This window comes from Anomalospiza imberbis, chromosome 11 (genome assembly GCF_031753505.1).
Source record: "Anomalospiza imberbis isolate Cuckoo-Finch-1a 21T00152 chromosome 11, ASM3175350v1, whole genome shotgun sequence".
NCBI classification, from domain to species: Eukaryota; Metazoa; Chordata; class Aves; order Passeriformes; family Viduidae; genus Anomalospiza; species Anomalospiza imberbis.
This window is the reverse complement of record NC_089691.1, coordinates 11,009,672-11,028,364: the sequence shown is the minus strand read 5'-3', so window position 1 is coordinate 11,028,364 and position 18,693 is coordinate 11,009,672. Positions and strand designations below refer to the sequence as shown.

Sequence of the window (18,693 nt, the reverse complement as noted above, 5' to 3'; positions counted from 1 at the left end):
AAAAAAAGGAAAATGTGTGTTGTCATTGAAGAAATGAGACTTGAGCCTTCTGTGTGTTCAACATCTCTTTCCATTATGAAATATTCCTTGAGCCAAAACCTGCATCTAACAGAAATGTGGGGAGGAAAGAAACAGCAGAGCAAAATCCCTGTGTCATCCCACACCACAGCCACCTTCTTCTTCAAAAGAAAAAATAGTCATTGCACCATGGACTCCTTAAATCACTAGATTTTAATAGCCATATAAATCCTTTGCGTACAGCAATCTGTGGCATGAGAAACCATATAGATACTAAACAAATTTTTCTGGCTTTTACCACATAAAACTACCAGCAATTTTGTTCTTTAAATCAACTCCTGTAGTAGAAACAATACCAAGCAATTAACAGCAAATTTCTATTTTTTCTAAAAGATCAATGTTTCTTCTCTTAAAAAGAGCCAAGAAGCTGACAGGGAGTTTCAGATGTATGTACAGATCTGGGTACCTCAGGAAGCTGTCAGCACCGCAAGCCCGTGTTCCCAGTCAGGGGGGGACACTCTTAACAGCACCCACTGTCACCCCTGAGGAGGGCTGGGGGTGACTGAGGGGTGACAGCCGCCTGCTGCTTTGCCTTTGAGGGCACCACACACTGCCTTGCCCTCCAGCACCCACTGGTCCTGCCTGAGACCTGGGCCAGCGCTCTGTCCCTGGACAGGCAGGGAGGGACCATGCCTGGAGAGGTGCAGGATCCGTCCCTGAACATCACCTTGCAGCCTGTAAAGTGCAGCTTGCCTGTATTGCCTGTTTCTCCCTATAGCTTCGCTCGGTCAGGAGTTGTAATCATGGAGAGGATGCAGAAGTACATTGTACCTTTCCTCACCACGGCCCAGCACCTCGTGGGTGAGCTGACCCCTCCTCACCATTCCCTGTGCTGGTCACACACAGCCCCCTCCCACCCCTCACACCTGTTCCTGGTGGCATTGGCTTTTGCAGAATTCACAGAATTCATTAAGAAAATCGTTATTTACATCCAGGTGTTCAGCAGCACGATGTGATAGAGGAGCCGAGACAGGAGTTCACCCTAAGTGGCTGAATCACACCCTGGCCATGGGCTTATTGCTGACTCGGGCTCAGGGGCTGGATCACCCTGGGTGGTTCCCATTGCCCCAGTTCCACAGCGCTGGCAAAGCTGCTGCCTGCACCCCGTTGCCACTGGCTGTGTTCACCCTCAGGTAGAACCAACCCTGGGCAAGGTGGGCTGTGCAGAGACACCACGCCCTGGGCAACGTTAAGGCATTACAAATACACAGGAGCAATTCAGAGATTTAGAAAAACCCACTCAGAGTGTAAACATTTTTGCACATACGGTCATTGGACTTCCACACATGAAGTTTTTTGTTGTTTTCTGGATAAATCATGAGATAAGGAGCTACACAAAGAGCACTCAAGCAGATGCCTGGAGCACTTGGGGGTTCTCTTACAGCACAGCAGCATGCAACACGATGGACTCTAAGTAGTAAAAATATTGTTAAGTCTCAGTCCAGGATTCCAAATATCTTCCTACATTTCATATATAGTTTATGTAAATGTGATGAACAACTATGTGCTGGTAACCCAGGTAAGTTGGGTGGCTGTGTGACGAGCACTGGGTGATTTCAGCTCATTTCTACCTTACCTCTAAGTAGAAAAGGGAGATACTCTGCTTCTGTTCCTGCATCTATGGAGGCTGCTCAATGACCCCAGGTTGCTGTGCCAGTGGTGCTATAGGTTTAGGTATCAGTGATTCTGCCTTCCTCAGGGACTTTGGCACATTGACCCCAATTCGTACAAGATCCCTGAGAACGTATCAAAGCTTCAGTACTTTACAATTTAACCTGGCATGGGCACTTGGCTCCCTGCCACGCTCACGCCTGCTTCTTGTTGTTGTCTATGCTGTGCAGCAGCGCCAGGAACTCCAGGATGAGGTTGGCTGTCTTGCGGGGCCGCTCCACCACCACTGAGTGCCCACAGTTCTCCAGGATGTACACGTGGCAGTCTGGAATAGCGCTTGCTAAAACACTGGCACCAGAAACATCCAGGACCTGGGTGGCAGGGGAAAAAACAGTCACTGCCACAGTCAGAGCTGGGTTTTGCTGGACACTGCAGAAACCCTGTTGGGGTCCAACCGAGATGTGGAGCAGGGATGCAGACACAGTCCTGCCTGGGGACAGGGCAGGGAAGCTGCAAGGTGCCAGCCTCAGCATGCAGCAGGGAACTCTCCTGTATGCTTTTCAGCTGCTGTCTCAATGCAAAGGTACCATTGCAAGCAAATACTTGCATCTTTGCATTTATAGAGCCCTCTGCATGCCTGCAGCCTGCTTCCTCCCACATCTTCCCTCCTACTCCTGCCTTTAAAAAAACCCTAAGATTTTACCTCGAAGCCTGCCCACAAACAGCACATCTCTTCCCAGTTGCCAGGACAACTCTTTTCACTTTATTCTTCTTCCCAGCCCTTGCCTGCTTCAGTGCTGGCACCTACCCCCCACCTGCCCCCTAGCACTCCCCAGCCCTGGCACTGCCCTCTCCTCCCTCTGGAAAGCTGGCTGTCAGCTTTCTGCCCACCACCCTGCTGAGCTCCTGTGTCTAAACCCACTGGGGACCCAGGCACACGTGCCAGCTCCCTGCAGAGCAGTGCACAGCTCAGCAGCACAGCCCCCACCGTGCCTCCGTGGGTGGGCACAGGCAGAGATGGAGACAGGTCTGTGGGGGATGTGCAGGGGGCTGCCTACCTGGTCCTGCTTTCCCCAGATGACCTGTGTCGGTGCTTTGATCTTGCTCATGTTCTCGTGGAGAGAGTGCCTGGACTTTTCATCCACGATTTCTAAAAACACTAATGGGGCAAGAGAAGAGTCAGTCCTACAGGGAGATGTTTTGCCTTCCTGTCTCAAAGGGGGCCATGTGGGCCAGTCCTGCTAGTATCCCCTCACTGGGAAACCCATGCAGAGATGATGGGCTGTCCTTGCCCTGCCATCAAGCCCAGCTGCAGCGGGGCCCTGAGCCAAAACATCTCCTTATAGGTACTTGTTAACCCAGATGAAAGGGCGAGGCTGAAGCAACAACCCTGTCACCAGTGGGGGTGGCAGTGCATTGCTACTGGTGACCAAGGTGTGTCCCCATATCTGTTCCCAGCCCCCTCCCACCCTCAGCAAGAAAGCACAGGGATGCTGGGGCCCACCCCTGTGCCAGGGAGATGGGGGCTGGGACCAGCTGGTCCCCAGGCCCCGGGGATCCTGCTGGAAAGCCTAGTGAGGAGGCTGCCACCGTGCACTTACGTTTCCGGTAAAATTCATTGTGTGGGATGCGAACGTCAACAAGGCCCTGGAGGATCTGCAGGGAGAGCAGAGGAGAGCTGCTGGAGGGGACCCATGCCCTGCACAGGGCTGAGCCTGCCCAAGAGCACTCAAGAGCAGCCCTTGTCTCCCCAGCAAGTCTGGCCCCAGCATGAGATTCTTCCTAAGCATGTGGGGCTGTTGAAACCACGCTTAAGCAACATATATTTCAGCAACAAGTAATATTGTCTTTTATGATGCAGACCCAATTTCTGCCCCTGGCCAGCAGCCACCTCAGCCATGACTGCACTTTTCTTCCTTCTTGTATTCTTTTGCCAAAACCACAAAAGGTCTTGGCACTACCTTACATTTTCTTCTTACTCTCCAATCTACTCACTCCAGACTTCCTAAGGAAAACTAGTTTAATAGCCAGCCCCTCACCAAGTTCCTCTCGCTTGACAATGATGCAATTAACATTTCCATTACTTTTACTTAAAAGCAGCGAACAATCTCCCTCCACATCAGACAACAGCTGCCTTAGTTATTTAATGCTTCCTGCCAGCCATATTTACTAAAAACCCTTCCACATCCCAGCCTGCTGGCAAAAACTTCATGGGAGGAGGAATTACAGCAGGGACTGCCAGAGGGAGCTTGGAAAAGAGGATTTGAAGGAAAAGTGCTGGAAAAATGCAGGGAGTGAGGCTGGGTGTGTCTCACCTGGGTGATGGCAGGGTTGGCAGCTCTAGCTCTACTCCCAGCATTGCCTCAGTTGCCACCATGTAGGCTCAGGGAGAAGCAAACCTTCTCACCACCTCCAACCTCCCCTTTCCCAGCCTCCACAACCAGTGCTGGCTTCTCACCTGCTGTGGCACCTTGAAGCGAACGTAGGAGCAAAGCTTCAGCATGTCTGCCATCTCCTCGGGCGTCGAGGGGATTAAAGGGATCCTGTCAATGCATTTGGACTCTTGCAGCTCCCGGAGCTGCTTAATGAACTTGCTGTCAGTGGTACTTGGCAGGCCTGGGTGAAATGAGAAAGGGTGAAATCCAGATGAGATCCCCCAAACAGACCAAATGAAAAAGCATCCTTGTACTGACATCCCTCATCCCTGCCTCTGGCTTCCTGCCTGCTCACTCTTGGAAAAAAAAATGATAAAAAGAGGGGAAGAAAACATCTGCACATACAGCCACTTCACTATGCATCCAGAGGTACCCAGCCTCCCTCCTGCTCCAGGGCTTGGCACCCCCACAGGCTGGCATGGCACGAGGTGTAGACATGCACAACTACTTCAGCAAAAGCTATAGTGCTTATTTTTATGTGGTCATCAGATGCAAACACTAGTGCCCAGGCTGCCACTGCACTGGCTTGGACAGAAAATTTCAGCAGCCCCATCTGCATGCACCACTGAAGAAAAATTCCCCAGCAATTGAATCCTAAACCTTTCTGCAGCCCCCACACAGAGGTTTCACATCCAGAAACAGCCAGAGAGGCAGTCAACACTTCTCCCAGAGGGGAGTGGGAACTTGACGCCCCCAGAGCCTGGTAGCTAGGTAACATTTGCTTTGTTTCATTCCTTAGTGCTTATTTGGAAGTCACTTTCCTTGTGTGGGAGGGGAAAGGAGCTGCTATGACAACTGGGATGCTGGGATGCAGCAAAGCCTCCCCGGCAGAGGAGCTCTCTGCCTGCTATGCCTCCTGCAGCATATCATGTCCAGGCTTTCCTGAGCCCCCTGTCCAGGGGATGCTGGGGATGGAGGGGATAAAGGGGACACCCTGCTGACTGTGCCCAGCCCTGAAGTGCTCTTCCCACTGCAGGCACCCAAAGGTGGGAGGTCAGAGCTCTCCAGTTCCCAAAGCCCTAGGCCTTCAGCACACCAGGGCTTTCAGGAGGCCAGAATGGGGAGGCCATTCCTGTTGCAGTCTTGAATCCCACTCCTGAACTGAGAGGCTGCAGACATGCTGTGTAAAATGCCTGCCATCCCAAGGGAAAAGGCATTTTCCTCCAGAGCAGAACTTGTCCTATTTTCCCTAGTCCTGACTCTAACCAAAGCACAGTGGGGCAAACACCAAACCCCTGGAGAAGAGTAATCAGCACAAAGCTGTGATTTTCTCTTGTGTCTTGCCAGAGATTTCCAGAGTGTAAATACAAATTATTTCTAAATGCTTTGCACTACACATCTATGCTGCCTCCAGAACTGCCCTGGGCTTTTGCACCAGCTTCTGCTTGCCCTCTGTCTCCCCTCCTCTGCCTTGCCCACCTGCAGGACAGATGAGGGTCAGGCTGCAAATATCTTCTGGGTACTGAGCAGCATAGACACCAGCAACATTTCCCCCCATGGAAGTGCCAACCAGATGAAAGGGCTTTCTGTTCAGCTTGATGCACTCCACGAACTGGCAGGGAGCAGAAGGAGCGTCATTAGGAGAGAGAAAACAACAGCATGGGGTCAGGTCATCAGAGAAATTCAACTCAAAAGCTTGAGGCTGGCAGCTCTGGCTGCCTGGGAAGGGAGAGAGTGAGGCCACACAAGGCAGACTCACAGGGCTTAGCATCCCTCTCATCCCCACGTCCCTCACGTCCCCACATCCCTCTGCAGAAGTGATGTGATGCTGGAGCTTTACCTGGTGTATTCTTTTAGCTTGCCCACTAATGGAGTAATCATCCAAGTCTGAGCGGGTTGTACCCTCGTGCCCAGGCATGTCCACACATACCAAGTGCAGGTTCTTTGGCAGGAACTGAAGAAACAAACCAGGAGTGGTTACAGTGCAGGGAAACTGCTGCAAAGCTCAGGCATGGCAAGTGGGAAGCCCAGGTGGGAGCGGGGGGGGGGGTCACTCTCCTCCTGGCAGCCCTGGTTGCTCGTGCACCAGAATAAGTCAGCTCGTGTACCAAGGATGACATGAGGAGAGAGCATGGCCAAGACTTGCTTCCCATGGAGGCAGCAGGTGTGTACTGCTCTTCCCCTGCAGCTCTGCATGTTATAGGGTGAAGAGATGCAACAAGAAATGGGCATGGAGCTAAGCAGTGTGTTCCTAGCGTGTTACAGCAGTCATCCCCTCCCATGCATGCAATTATTGGGGCCCCCACACTGCCCCCAAGCCCAGGACCATCAATTCTCAGTAAGGAGCAACATGATAGAAAGAGAATCCCACCTTGACTATGGACAGCCACATGTCTTTGTGGGCTGAGAAACCATGTAACATCAGGATGGACGGTCGGTATCCAGGCCTTCCTCTATAGGAGTAACAAAACTGATAGTCATCGTAGTTTGCATATCTAACCTGCATGCCCAAGGCTCGGCGCCAGTACCTGGAAACAAGGAGAAAACACCAGTGAGAAAGACAAGACCAGGGCCCAGCCATGATATAAGCCAGGTGACAAGTCTGAAGGCAGGCACAGATTTTTTGGCTTACTAAGGCCAGTTAGGTTGGGCTCTCACTGGTGCCATAATGGGACTACTGGAATTAACCCTGTGCATCTGGTCCCTGGAGAGGTGTAGTACTGGCTGCACTGCAGATGGTTTGTGGAGACACTCTTTCTGTTAAGAACTTTAAAAAATACCCTAAATAACTCATTAAGCAATGGAAATGGGCCAAAATAAAAATGTTAAAAGAGAAAATGCCCAAAGGCTGGTATGAGGACAGAGACTCAAGAGAGAGGGGCAGCACACATGGCAAGGCAGTGTACAGGATGGGCAGGCCAAGGGAGACAGTTCTCCCAGGTGGATCTGTCACAGGGTTATTTGGACACAGTCCTGCATCAATGGGAGTACATCACCCCACAGATAAGCACATCAGCTCCCAGCCAAAACAACCGTGTCATCCTGGAGCACCACAGAAACCCAATTCCCATTGACCAGCTAGGCAGCCTCTGAAAATATATTTATACACACACAAAAGACTGGAGTGGACCATCCTTACACTGGGTTTAGCACCCCAGAAGATAGCAGGTGAACCCCAATGCTGTTCTTCTAAAAGCAGAGGCAGACAGTCCTGCCAGCATATGCTTGCAGCCTGCTCAGAGGATGCAGCAAAACTGCTGGCCAGAGGGACCTGGACAGAGATTATCGGTGACACTTCGGACACATGATGTGTACGTGCAGCCCAAGGCAGAGAATGGGGCTGCTTTGTCTGCAATTCCCCTGTGCTCAGATACAACCCTTGTCAGGACAACTGCTGGGCTACTCCTGGTGGCCAAGACACTGGCAAGTTCTTTTATATGCCGCATCAGAGTTTATTTAAGACACAAGAGCAAGGTCACCAACACTTCTGGACTGTCCTACCTCTCTGCCCACTCAAAGCTTATGCATAGTGAAATCCTCTTTTAGCATAATCTCTTTTTCGAGGGAGTTAGTGGGACTTAACAGTATCTCAGCTCTGTGCTGGTCCTACAAGGAGAGGTGAATTTCTCCCTAATAAGTGTCTTAAGAGTCCTTGCCTCAAAGGCACTGGTGTGAACTACCGATGGGCAAGATGATAACATTTTTAGCAACTGATCCTAATGGATCAATTCAGCAGAAGGCAAAATAATCTGTGCAAAGCTGAACTGATCCCTCACAAGGTGTTAACTCACTTAGTGGCAGCAGCTAAACTGATTAACTCCTGTCACAGCACAGGCAGAGCAGTTCCAGGGCTGGGGTCAGCGGGGCAGCCCTGGATATCCTGCCAGGCAGGAAGGCGCATTAGCGGCAGGGAAAGCAGTGAGGCCCTGGGTGAGGGGCCCAGCATGACCCTTGACTGCGCCAGCTGAGGACACAGACTGGCAGGGAGAAGAAGGAGGGAGCAGGGAATTATGGAAGAAGGGAGAAGCTCCCCCCAGGATCTCCCAGGAACAGTGCTGCAAAGCTGGAGCTGCACGGGGCTGAAAGAGGAGGGCAGCATGGCATGCTTGGATTTGGAAACACCTCTGAGCTGAACTGTAGGAGCCACCATCTACCAGCAGCACATGAGGGCAGCCCGACATGCTGCCTGCTCTGCCTGTGCTGTCTGCTCCACGCTGGGGGATAAGACTCTGCCCTGACTTCTGAAGGGAGTTACTCCAGCTTTTCCTTGCAACAAACCCAGAGAGGAAAGCTGCCAGTGGGCTTATCACTGATTTCCAGGGACAAAGGAGGAGTGAAGGATTTAGTGCTTGCCTCCTGGTATCAGAAAGGACAAGATTCAAGGGGATAAGGAAAAACATCCCTCCATCTTCTTTGATGCTCCATTCCAGAAGAAAAAGAGAGGATGAGAAAAGCCTCATCCATAACTACTAATGAGGGACAAGTCCCTGCCTGCTGAGCAGGCTGTCAGCTGGGATGGAGCATGTGAGCCCAGGGACACCCACACCACAGCCACATTGATGAGGTGGGAGGTCACCAGACTGCCACAGCCGCCAGGCTGGTGGATAGGCTGCAATGGCAGTGCTGCTCCCAGTCTCAGTCCTGTCCTTGGGGAAAGCAACCCAAAGAGGTTTGAAGAGATCTTGCAAGCTGACACTGCAATGGCACCCTGGCCAGCTGCCCCTTGGCACAGTCAAACCCCTGGGACAGCAAGAGGCCTGACAGACATAGGCCTCCGCAGCAAAAATGCAATAGGAAAATGCCATTTTCTTCTCCCAGACATGTTTAAAGCTGCACACAGCCTCAGGTCACCTGCTGCTATTGCCGTCAGGGACAGGAACACCCAGCTCTGTCCACACCACTGTGACCCGTGTGTGTGGGGACCCTGCTGGGTACAGGTTCCACCCCACCACACCGAGAGGAGCGGGGCTCATGCACTCACCAGTAGTAGATGCGGATAAGCGCCGAGGGCCAGAGGAGGAATGAGGCCACGAAGGCCAGGATGGGGATAGCCAGGGTGCCACCAGCGATGACAAACATGTTCAGCATATCCAGGTCCATGCTGCTCTTTACTATTCAGCCTCACCTGCCTGCATTTAGGGAAGGTTCAGAGTTAACCACCAGAAATTATGACAAGTCATTGCTAAATGAGAACTCTGCTGCCAGATGAGGAGGAAAGCAGCTCTGCAAGAGGCAGATATCCTTCAGGAGCACAGCAAAGTCTCATTCAGTTTTAAAATCCACCTATTTCTTCTGCCTCCTTAATGGATCTAATCACTGCAATGTTATCTTCTTAGGAGAGCACATCTCAAACGGGCAATGAGCCTCCTAACAGGCACGGAACACGCCCAGGTTGACAGGGCACAACATGAACCTTGGCACACTTTGCAGACACAGGAAGCACAGCCCCCCAAGGGGTGCAGGCAGCCTTTCCCCTGATGGGTGCAAGCAGGGCCAGCTTCAGGCAGGCTCCACGCTTCTTTTTGGAGGCAGGCATCCAGCTCTGTCGCCCTTCACTCCCCCTGCCTGATCCCAAATCCCCAGCACACAACCACTGACCTAGAACTGATGGGTTGAGCCCAGCTCTCATTACCGCTCTGCACAGGCACCAACTAATCAAGGAAGCAGAGCCTATTAATGGACTCGGGAACAGAAGGAAACAACTTGGCAGGGCACTCTTTAGTGTCCAGCCCTCATCAGAAACAAATTTATCCCCACCCCCACATCCTCACTTCTGCCCCACATTTTGCACTTCCTGTGGATAACAGGCTCCCATCCCTGCTCCCCAGCATCCTTCAGACAAGGCTCAGGGACAGCAGGTGGAGGACACTCGGAGCAAGGGCAAGCTCTTGCACAATGTCATGTTTGTCCCTGAACTCTCCCTACTACAGGCAGCTGGGATATATATTTCTCATTAAGAGATTAAACGCTGCCACACACACATCTCCTCTAATTCCCCCTGCTAACCAACTCATGGCTCCCTCTTTCCTCGGCACACACTTTTGTCCCACATTTGTAAAACGAAACCTCCTCAATGCCTGCTCTCCCACCAGCCACTCACCCCCCATCACCACCTCCACATTTCTCCGTGTCAGGACAGACAGATTTTTTCCAGCTTCCTGCAAGACTCCCAGTGGTGCGTGTGCGGTATGTGATGCCATGAGACAGAACACAATCACCACAGTCACAGCGTCCCGCCCCCAGACACCGTCACACTGGATCACACTGGACCCCCACGGTACACACAACCCGGAGAAACGGTGTACAGAACCTCGGAAGCATCAGCCAGAATTGCCCTCTTCCCCCAGGGAAAATAGGAATAACTGAAATTTGAGGAATACTGTAAATATTTCCATCAGGCACCTCCTTAACAAAGCTAAACCTCATTTCCGTCTTCAAGCCTCAACAACACGTCGTTAGTCATTTAATTAACATTTTGTAGAAAGATCCTTGATGTCAGCATGGCTTGTTCATAGATAAACATTTTATGCAACCGATAAACCTCATCCATGCGAGCAGGGCTGCGAGGGAGCCCACCCCAGAGCAATCGCTGCCTTTTGCTATGCCACTAAAACAGGGCAGAAATTAAGCACGGGAAATCGCCATTGTTCCCATTGGTGACCCGTAACGAGAGAAGGCTACAGGAAGCAAAAAGCGCGGGATGGTGGAAGTCCCCGTGACACGGGATCACCACCTCCGCCTCCATCTCCACACCACTTTTAGAAAGCTAAACGAGGAGAAAGCCTTTAAAAAGCTCGGCTTACCTTGCAGAGTTCCCCTCCTCCTCTCGGCACAAGTCCTGCTCGCTGTGGGCAGCGGCAGTGTCTGAAAACACTGTCAGAAGAGGAAAAGAACACGGTCAAAATCGCAGTCCTGCTGCTTTCACTCCTCCCTTCAAGCTCGGCGGCCCGGTGAGTTTGGGGTATTTAAGCCACCAGCTTCCCTTCAAGACGTGTCATATTCACCTTCTGACCACCCTCTCCCCTGTTTATGTAAATATGGTCTTTTGTACAATAAAGCCCGCTGAGTGCACTTGTTCCAAGCAGGAGCAAAGTGCAAGCTGCCATCGGGGAGGAAGCGAGAGCCGCGGCGGCGCGGCGGGGAGAGCCGAGCCCAGCAGCCCCGGGCAGCGCTGCGCGGATCCAGCGCCGCGGGCTCATGCTGGCCCTTCAGGTGATTACTGCTATTAGAACAAAGCCAGCTAAGCTGCTTCTCATCCCCTTCCTCTTTGTCTTAAAGGTAATTTTCCAAGCGCTCTCCGTGCCCCTCCCCTCCCCCCCCGGAGCCTGCCCTGTGTGAGACAGGCTGAAGCGGAGCGCAGCCGCAGGAAATTACCGGGGAGGCAGCAAAATTCTGGCCTGAACTCGCTGGCAGATTTTGGCTGTGAAATTCACGGGGAACGATCAACAGGTGCACCGGAGCCACGCGGCATGAGTTCTGGGGGCTGCTTCAAGCCAGAAAATCCCTGAGAGGTCCCCTTGCCACGGCCGCAGGTCCAGGGGCAGTCGGGGGCTGCTGTCCCCATCGCGCCGGAGCATTTCAGCAGGGCCATGGCAGCCACCCCTCACCACGTCAGCCCCGGTGCCCAGTGCCGGCCACGCACACCCGGCAAGCCCCGCTCAGGGCCCCGCTGGCCACGGCTGCCTGGGGAGGTCAGGATGCGCAGGCAGCCCCATGGCGCTTCCGAACCCCCTTCTGCGTGGTCAGAGCATCGTCACTGATTTCCATGGCTAACTCCAATGCAGGAGAATGTCAGCAGGCTCAGCTATGCAGGCAGGGCCAGCCACCATCACCACAGTTCCCAGCACCCGCTGCCCAATAAAGCCACCCCTGCACCCATCGGTGCTGCAGGGACACTGGCTCACCAGCCCGTGGGAGCACCCACAGTGGCAATGCCCTGCTATGGTGCTTTGCCCATCCGGGAATGATAACTCTCCCTGCTGCACTGAGACCAGGCACCATCACCCCAGGCCCCAGCACAGTTCTTTGCTACCAGCTAGAGAGTAGATTTTTAAGCTGCTGTGGGTTTAAAAATAAAACAAGCCCTCTGGTAACAGTCGTAAGTCTTCATACCGCAGCTCATCCATCATTCTGAGGTGCCCTGTGACCAAGAGTCACAGCAAGTGGCCCCAGGCGTTGCTACTGCTTCTCAGAAGGATCTCCACACACTTCATAAATTAACTTGGAAACATCAATTAGGCAACTCTGATAAATGATGTGTGATCATGGTGGTGGTAACGCCGAGCACACTGAACACATGGCAGGGCATGGGATGCCAAACCAGGAGCACTGGATCCCATACTGGCAACAAGCACTAACCACCACAGCCTTCATCCCACCTGGGAGGTTCCCCAGAACAAGGCACCCCAGGTAATGGGATGGTCCCAGGACAGATGCTAAGGGGAGGCTCCACATCTCCATTTGCTGCTTCCTCCCCTGTGTCAGATTCAAGCAAGGATCTCAACACCTGCAAAGAGAGGGGCCAATAGGTGGAGGGGGTCTGTGGGTCACTACAGAAGACAGCATGTTGGGAACATTCCTGAGGCCATGGAACAAGGATATTTTTCCTCTTTCAAGCTCAGTGTGTTGCTCCAGGGAGGCTCCAAGAATGCTGCTCAGGTGTATCTTTAGTTTTTTTCCAAGCCCCACATGAGAAGCAGCAGCAGCAGCACAAAACCCACCCCAAGGCAGAAGGCCCTTGGGTTGGAAGAGGAAACTGGCAGCTGATGCACTGGGCAGCCCTGAGAAAGGCCAGGCAGGGATTTCACAAAACAGGAATCACATGTATGCTGTCACTGCCAACATTCAGGCACAAAGACTGTCTTGGGCTGTGCTCATTGATACTGGGCTGCACAACTGCTGTTGCACCCAGGGTTTTGCTCAGCCCACCTGCACCCAGTGCAGTCCATGCTTCACTGATCACTGAATCACTGAAAGCTAAGCAGCACAAAAACATGTTTTTGGCTTTTTTTTTAAAGATCTGAAAAGGAAAAAGCATCAACCAATTTCAAGATTCCATTGCAGAAATAAGGGGCTTTGAGGGACCTTGATGACCCCTAGAAGCCCTGACTCACAGCACTAACCATGTAAAAAGAAAAACCCAAAACATGCAAGTGAACCCTTTCCCTTGGAAACTCCCTCACCCTTGCATCATCTGCAGCCAGAAAAATAATATTGACTATATATGATGACATAACAACTGTTATGATTCCCAGTGGTGTAGTTTGCTATGGGATCCTTTAGGTGCTAATCACAGTGAAGTTGTAATTTAATATCTATTAATATTTGAAAGATCTCTGTCTGTCAGCCAGCTTTCAGTCTTAATCCGGCCTCCGATGAGCCGAGAGTGGGAAATGTGCCCTTTCACCTTCATTTATTAATAGATGGCAGCAATGTGATCATTATTTCTGCAGCAGTGTTTCACAAAACGTACATCCCTGAGCCTTTTGTATCTGTGCAACATGGCTCCAACATGAGCCAGTGAGTCTGGGCTGGTCCCTGACCCTGCTGCTGTACCCCAGGCTTGAAATATGCGGGCACAAGCTATCAGCATCACTGCTAGCCAGCCTGGGCACAAGGTGGATGAAAAGCGTGACCCGAGCAGGCTGTGCTGCCAGTCAGCTGCTGGTTTGGAAATTCATAACGTGCCCATCCTCCTTCCGGACCCCGTCGCCATCCTCATCCTGCCGCACACGCACGCAGCAGAGCATGCACGGCACATCTGATGTCACGAGTGCGCTCGGACTCAGCCGTCTCCTGGGGAGGGGGTAGGAAAGAGTTGGGCAAGGATGAGGTAGGGGTATCCAGGGGTCACATCCTGGCCCCTTTTCTCAGCACACAGCCCCCCTAGCCCCCCCCCAAAAGCATCCTCCTCCGGCAAAATGACAGCATCCTCCGAACAGCAGCAGCTGGGACCACAGAATCCTTTAGTCATAAAACGGTTTGCTTTGGAAGGGACCTTAAAGATCATCTTGTTCCAACCCCCTTGCCACCAAATGATTAATTGTTGGAGGAGGGGGGGGAAATTAAAAGCAAATTAATTAAATCTTTGAATATATAGTTTAATGTTTTTCTTGGATTTCGTCTTTGCTCGCGATCTTCTGCCCACCCCCTGCGGTAACACAGTTGGGACTGGGGAGACCCGGACGCCGGAACGGCCCCCCCTCCGGTCACTTCCCTCCCGGTCCTGTCATTGCCACCGTCAGCCCCGCATCCCGCCCCCCCGCCTCTCACCGTGCCGATCCGAGCCGTGCCTGGCCGTAATGGCAGCGCCGGGCGGCGGAACGCGGCGGCTCCGCTGCGCCCTCCCCCCGCGCCGGTGCGGCTCCGCGGGGCGCAGCGGAGAGGCGGGGATGCGGCTCCGCGGGGCGGGATGCCGAGGGGTATAGGCGGGACACCGCTGGGTGAAAGGGGGGTGAGAGAGGGGCGAAAGCGGGGCTTACAACGCGGTGAAAGGGGGGGTGTGATGGGGCTGCTTTGCCGATGACAAAGGAGACAAGCGGGAGACAAGGACTGCAAGACGGCTACAATGGGGCATGTAGAGGGACGTCAGTGGATATGCAAGGGGGGGATGCAACGAAGCTGCAAAAGGAATGCAGGGGAGAAGTAATGGGGCTTCCATGGGGATTGCAACAGGGGTGCAAAGGGGATGCAGTGGGGGGATTCAGTGGAGCTGTGATGGGAATTCAGTGGGGTTAAAGCAGGGGGTGCAACCGGGCTGCTGTGGAAGTGCAAACGGTATATACGGTATAACACGGGTGCTAGGGCGACAGTGTGGGCGTACAGGAGGGGACACAGATTGGCAGCAGAGGGATGTGATGTGACTTTAGTGGGGTGTAAGGGAGCGGTGCAAGTGGGCTGCAGGGGGTGGGCAGTTACACCAGGGTTTGGTTTACCTTAACCCTGGGAAGATGATTCACCCCGCCGAGGCAGCGTGCAGTCACTTGTAGGATTGCAAACAGCCTCCCCACGTGAGATGTAAAAGGGGGTATTGCAAGGGACACACAGCAGGGAGCCAAGAAGGATGCAATGAGGCTACAGAGCTCTTACAAAGGGGTTGCCATGGGGATGCAACAGGGATAAAAAAGGGAATGTGATGCTGTAGCAACAGCGTTACAACAAGGAGACACAAGGGTGGATACAACCGGGGGAGGGGCGGGGGGTTTACAGCAGGGATGTCAAGGGGATGCAATACAATTGCCACAAAACTGCAAAGGAGAGTGCAGTGCTACACCCCACAGAGAAACCTCACAGACCCCTTGCATGAGGCCTGGGAGCAAGCTTGGGGTGGGGGACAACTGTTCCCAGGTCTGGGGTGGGGGGGCTGTGGTCAGGGATGTTCCCATGGGAAGGACACAAAGGTTGAAATCAGAGCATCCCACTTATAAAAATCCCATTTCAGGAATTAAAGTAAGTCTGTCAGGTTACAAATCTTTTACCTTCCCAACAGATTAATGACACTGCTCTCAGGAGCTGCATTTCAACTTGTATTGTAAAATCTACTCCGATTTTTCCTAAAACTGCCAATTGAATCCTTTTGCTATAAGCAAAATTACTTTCATTCCCCCTGGGTCACATATCAGGCTGGTGTGTACCTTTAAATTATGCCAAAAAATTATGAGAAAACTTAATTAAATTGGAAATGAGATCAGCTCCTGAGTAAATGCAAACTGGGTCAAATCCTCACCCCACCTGCGCTCTGATAAAGGCTGTCCCTTTGATTTGGCAGGCTGGGGAAGGTGAGATAATTTGTGTAAAGGGCTTTCCAGGTCAGAGTTTACTACAATAACCATAAGCTTTTGATAACATGAACTTCAGAAGAGATTTATAACCAAAAATCAAGGGGTTTAGGTGGCCTGGTGAAGTTGAGGCTCAGCCTGTTTTGGGTTTTCTTTCTCAGTCAAGCTAGGCTAAACAAAGCTGAGTTTCCGCTAAGGTGACCTAGGTGGACATTAGAGGTATTTCACAAGCCTTCAAACACTGTTTGTAGTTAGAGTTGTTTGTTCAGCTTTCTCATGCAGGGCCCCAGGCTGCCCGGGGCACCTGCAGGGCAGTGCTGACTCAGAACAGAACCATGGATTACCCACCCGATGGTTATTCCAGGCCACCTGGTGGGGAATGCCCCTGCATACAGTCACAGCAAATGATGGCACTTAAAATAGAGAAGCTGAAGTAGAGGCCTGTGGTGGTTTTGTGTCAACATGGCACGAGCTAAGCAGGGAGCCCAGTCCTGCAAGCTCAGTGTGCAACCACAGGGAAGAGTCACTGAGAGTCTCCTTTGGTGGTGATGGGCTCCTCTGATCCAGGCACTACCAGGACACGGCCACAGGTTCAACAGGTCCCAGCCCTGCTGAGGGAGGCAGTCTGCAGTGCCCTGATCACTGTGCCAGGCAGGGGCTGAGGCTGCTCCTCTGTCCCAGCACAGCAGAGGAGATCTTGGGCACTCGAGATGGCACAGGGGAACAGGGGAGAGTGCAGGGCATGGCTGGGCTCCCTGTGCCTGCAGAGAGCAGATGAGCCTCAGGCTACAGAGGAAACCCCAGCAGTTCTGTGGGCACCTCCTTAGGACCCTGCAAGGCCATGTTTGGGATGGCTGCAATATGGCAAGCCCAAATTAAAAGCCAGTGCCTGCACTGACCTGCCCCATGAGTTTTGTTTCTTTTCTCAGCCCACAGACAACTCATCACACAGCTGTGGCAGCTGGCAAGGACTGAGTCACCCCTTGGTCACCCTCTGAGGCTGCTGGCACTTTGGAGCCCAGCGCCAGCTATGCTGGCCCTTAGCTGAGAATTACTCATTCCTAACGCCGGTGTCAGGAGCTGGGCTTCCCACTGGCACAGGAGCACAGCTTTGATGCTGTGAGCAGGACAGACAATGACCACAACGATGACTTACGATCCAGTGAGAAACAAAATGTATCTCTAAAACAGAGCAACCACGTGATAAAAACCTATTAAAAATAATCGAAAATAGCTGTTGCATGGCCCCAGAAACCAGGACATGAGACTTTTATGTAAACAGTCTTATTTTCCATAGGAAGGTGGAAGCTGTGGCTGGATTCAGTCCAGGATGGCTGTGGAGAGCTCAGACTCCTTCCTCACCAAGCCGAGAATCGGCATTGCTCCACTAGGTGAAAGGTTTCCATGTTTTTTTCCATTGCTGGGTGAGGAATCCCCAGGGCACATGGTGAGGCTGTTTGCAATCATAACAAGTGACTGCACGCTGCCTTGGTGGGCTGAATCATCTTCCCACGGTGACTTGTCCCCGTCTGTTTCCACTGGCACGGTGGTGGCCCTGTGGCATGATCCATGAGCAATGCCCAGGGCACTGTGGGCATGGGAGTGTGCCAGGGCAGGTGGGTGCCCCAGAGCCCACCATAGGAGCTGCTGTTGAGGAAGGCCTTGCCATGCCCTGAGCAGTGCCACTTTAATAACAGAGCTACAGAAATTCATCCCCCAGGATAGGGATAAGATCTCGGCTCACCTTGGTTGCAAACCGCAGCTCTGGGTGAGCACAGAGGTAAAAAACTCCTCGGTGCACCACCTTGAGCAGCCACCCTGTCACTCTTCAGGGGCTTCATTGCACAACCTGGGACAAACACAGGAACGATGCTCCTGCCATTTAAAACATTATAAAGCAACCCCTGCTTGCCTAATAACAGCTTTAAAAATGCTTTGTTAACTCTACTCAAAGTTAATGCATATATTATGCGTATTTTAATTACATCTTTAACTGCTAACAATATGGGTGTACTTATTGGCACAAAACCTTATTTGGTGGCTGCAATATCTTTAAAGAGGATTAACTTCAAAGTCTCATCTTGTTGTCATGCATGAAAGCCTGTATTTCAGATTACCTCCTGCTCTTCTACAGCTCAGCCAAGCAGTGTCCTTCAAGAAACAGAAACATCACAAGGCATTTTTCCTTGGACTGCCTTGTAGTGGGCAGGCTGTTATGCTTCAAACCACTAACTGAACAATACTGACATATTAAGTTGAAAAAGAAAAGCCTGTCAGAGTCCTGGACCAGCAAAGGAATTGTGCCTTGACAGTAACGAATTAGGTAGAATACTTACCTTCCAGAATTATAAATAAAAATTGAGTATCAAAGACTTGATTCAAAACATTCCACGTATCTTGCACACCAAATACTTTTGCCCTGAGTTGCACTGAAATGCCTGAGAGTCACAGCAGGACAATATTGCCATTATATTGGCACTGAAACCACTTCCCAAATGACCATATACGGCCTGCAGCACAGCTATGAACTTTAGCAATCCAAAATGGCTCAAGTGCTTTGCTACTTATTAACTTGAAAACCCAGGAGACTGTGATAAAATACTCTGCCTGATGGTTGTGATGAGGTCACAAAGAGCCCAAAGGTCATTTCATTTGCCCAAAGGAACCCACTTTTATGGTGATGGCATCTTTGGGGCTGGCCCTTTATGGACCTCCCCCCATCATAGCAGATGTTGTCAGAGAAGCAATTTGTGTAAAAATTGTAAAAATTAAGAGATGTGCAACACTTTAAAGCCTGCTACATGGAAGTGGAGGCCACTTGTCCAGAAAACAGAGCTGTGCTGGCTCCTGGG

General features: G+C 51.9%; 1 protein-coding gene across 2 annotated transcripts; it reads right to left on the bottom strand.

The window, feature by feature from the left end:
- Positions 1 to 213: 213 nt before the first annotated feature.
- Positions 214 to 14,465, bottom strand: ABHD6 (abhydrolase domain containing 6, acylglycerol lipase). Of its 2 annotated transcripts, none has more exons than XM_068201927.1 (10): positions 14,337 to 14,465; positions 10,868 to 10,937; positions 9,046 to 9,193; positions 6,436 to 6,592; positions 5,905 to 6,018; positions 5,544 to 5,676; positions 4,148 to 4,305; positions 3,291 to 3,345; positions 2,748 to 2,848; positions 214 to 2,060 (listed from the first exon to the last, which is right to left on the bottom strand). In XM_068201927.1, the coding sequence occupies exons 3-10, from the start codon at positions 9,162 to 9,164 to the stop codon at positions 1,884 to 1,886; spliced, it is 1,014 nt and encodes a 337-aa protein (XP_068058028.1). In that variant the 5' UTR covers positions 9,165 to 9,193; positions 10,868 to 10,937; positions 14,337 to 14,465; the 3' UTR covers positions 214 to 1,883. The 2 variants fall into 2 exon arrangements, with proteins under 2 accessions (XP_068058028.1, XP_068058029.1); XM_068201928.1 differs by lacking the exon at positions 14,337 to 14,465 and adding an exon at positions 11,069 to 11,139.
- Positions 14,466 to 18,693: the final 4,228 nt, after the last annotated feature.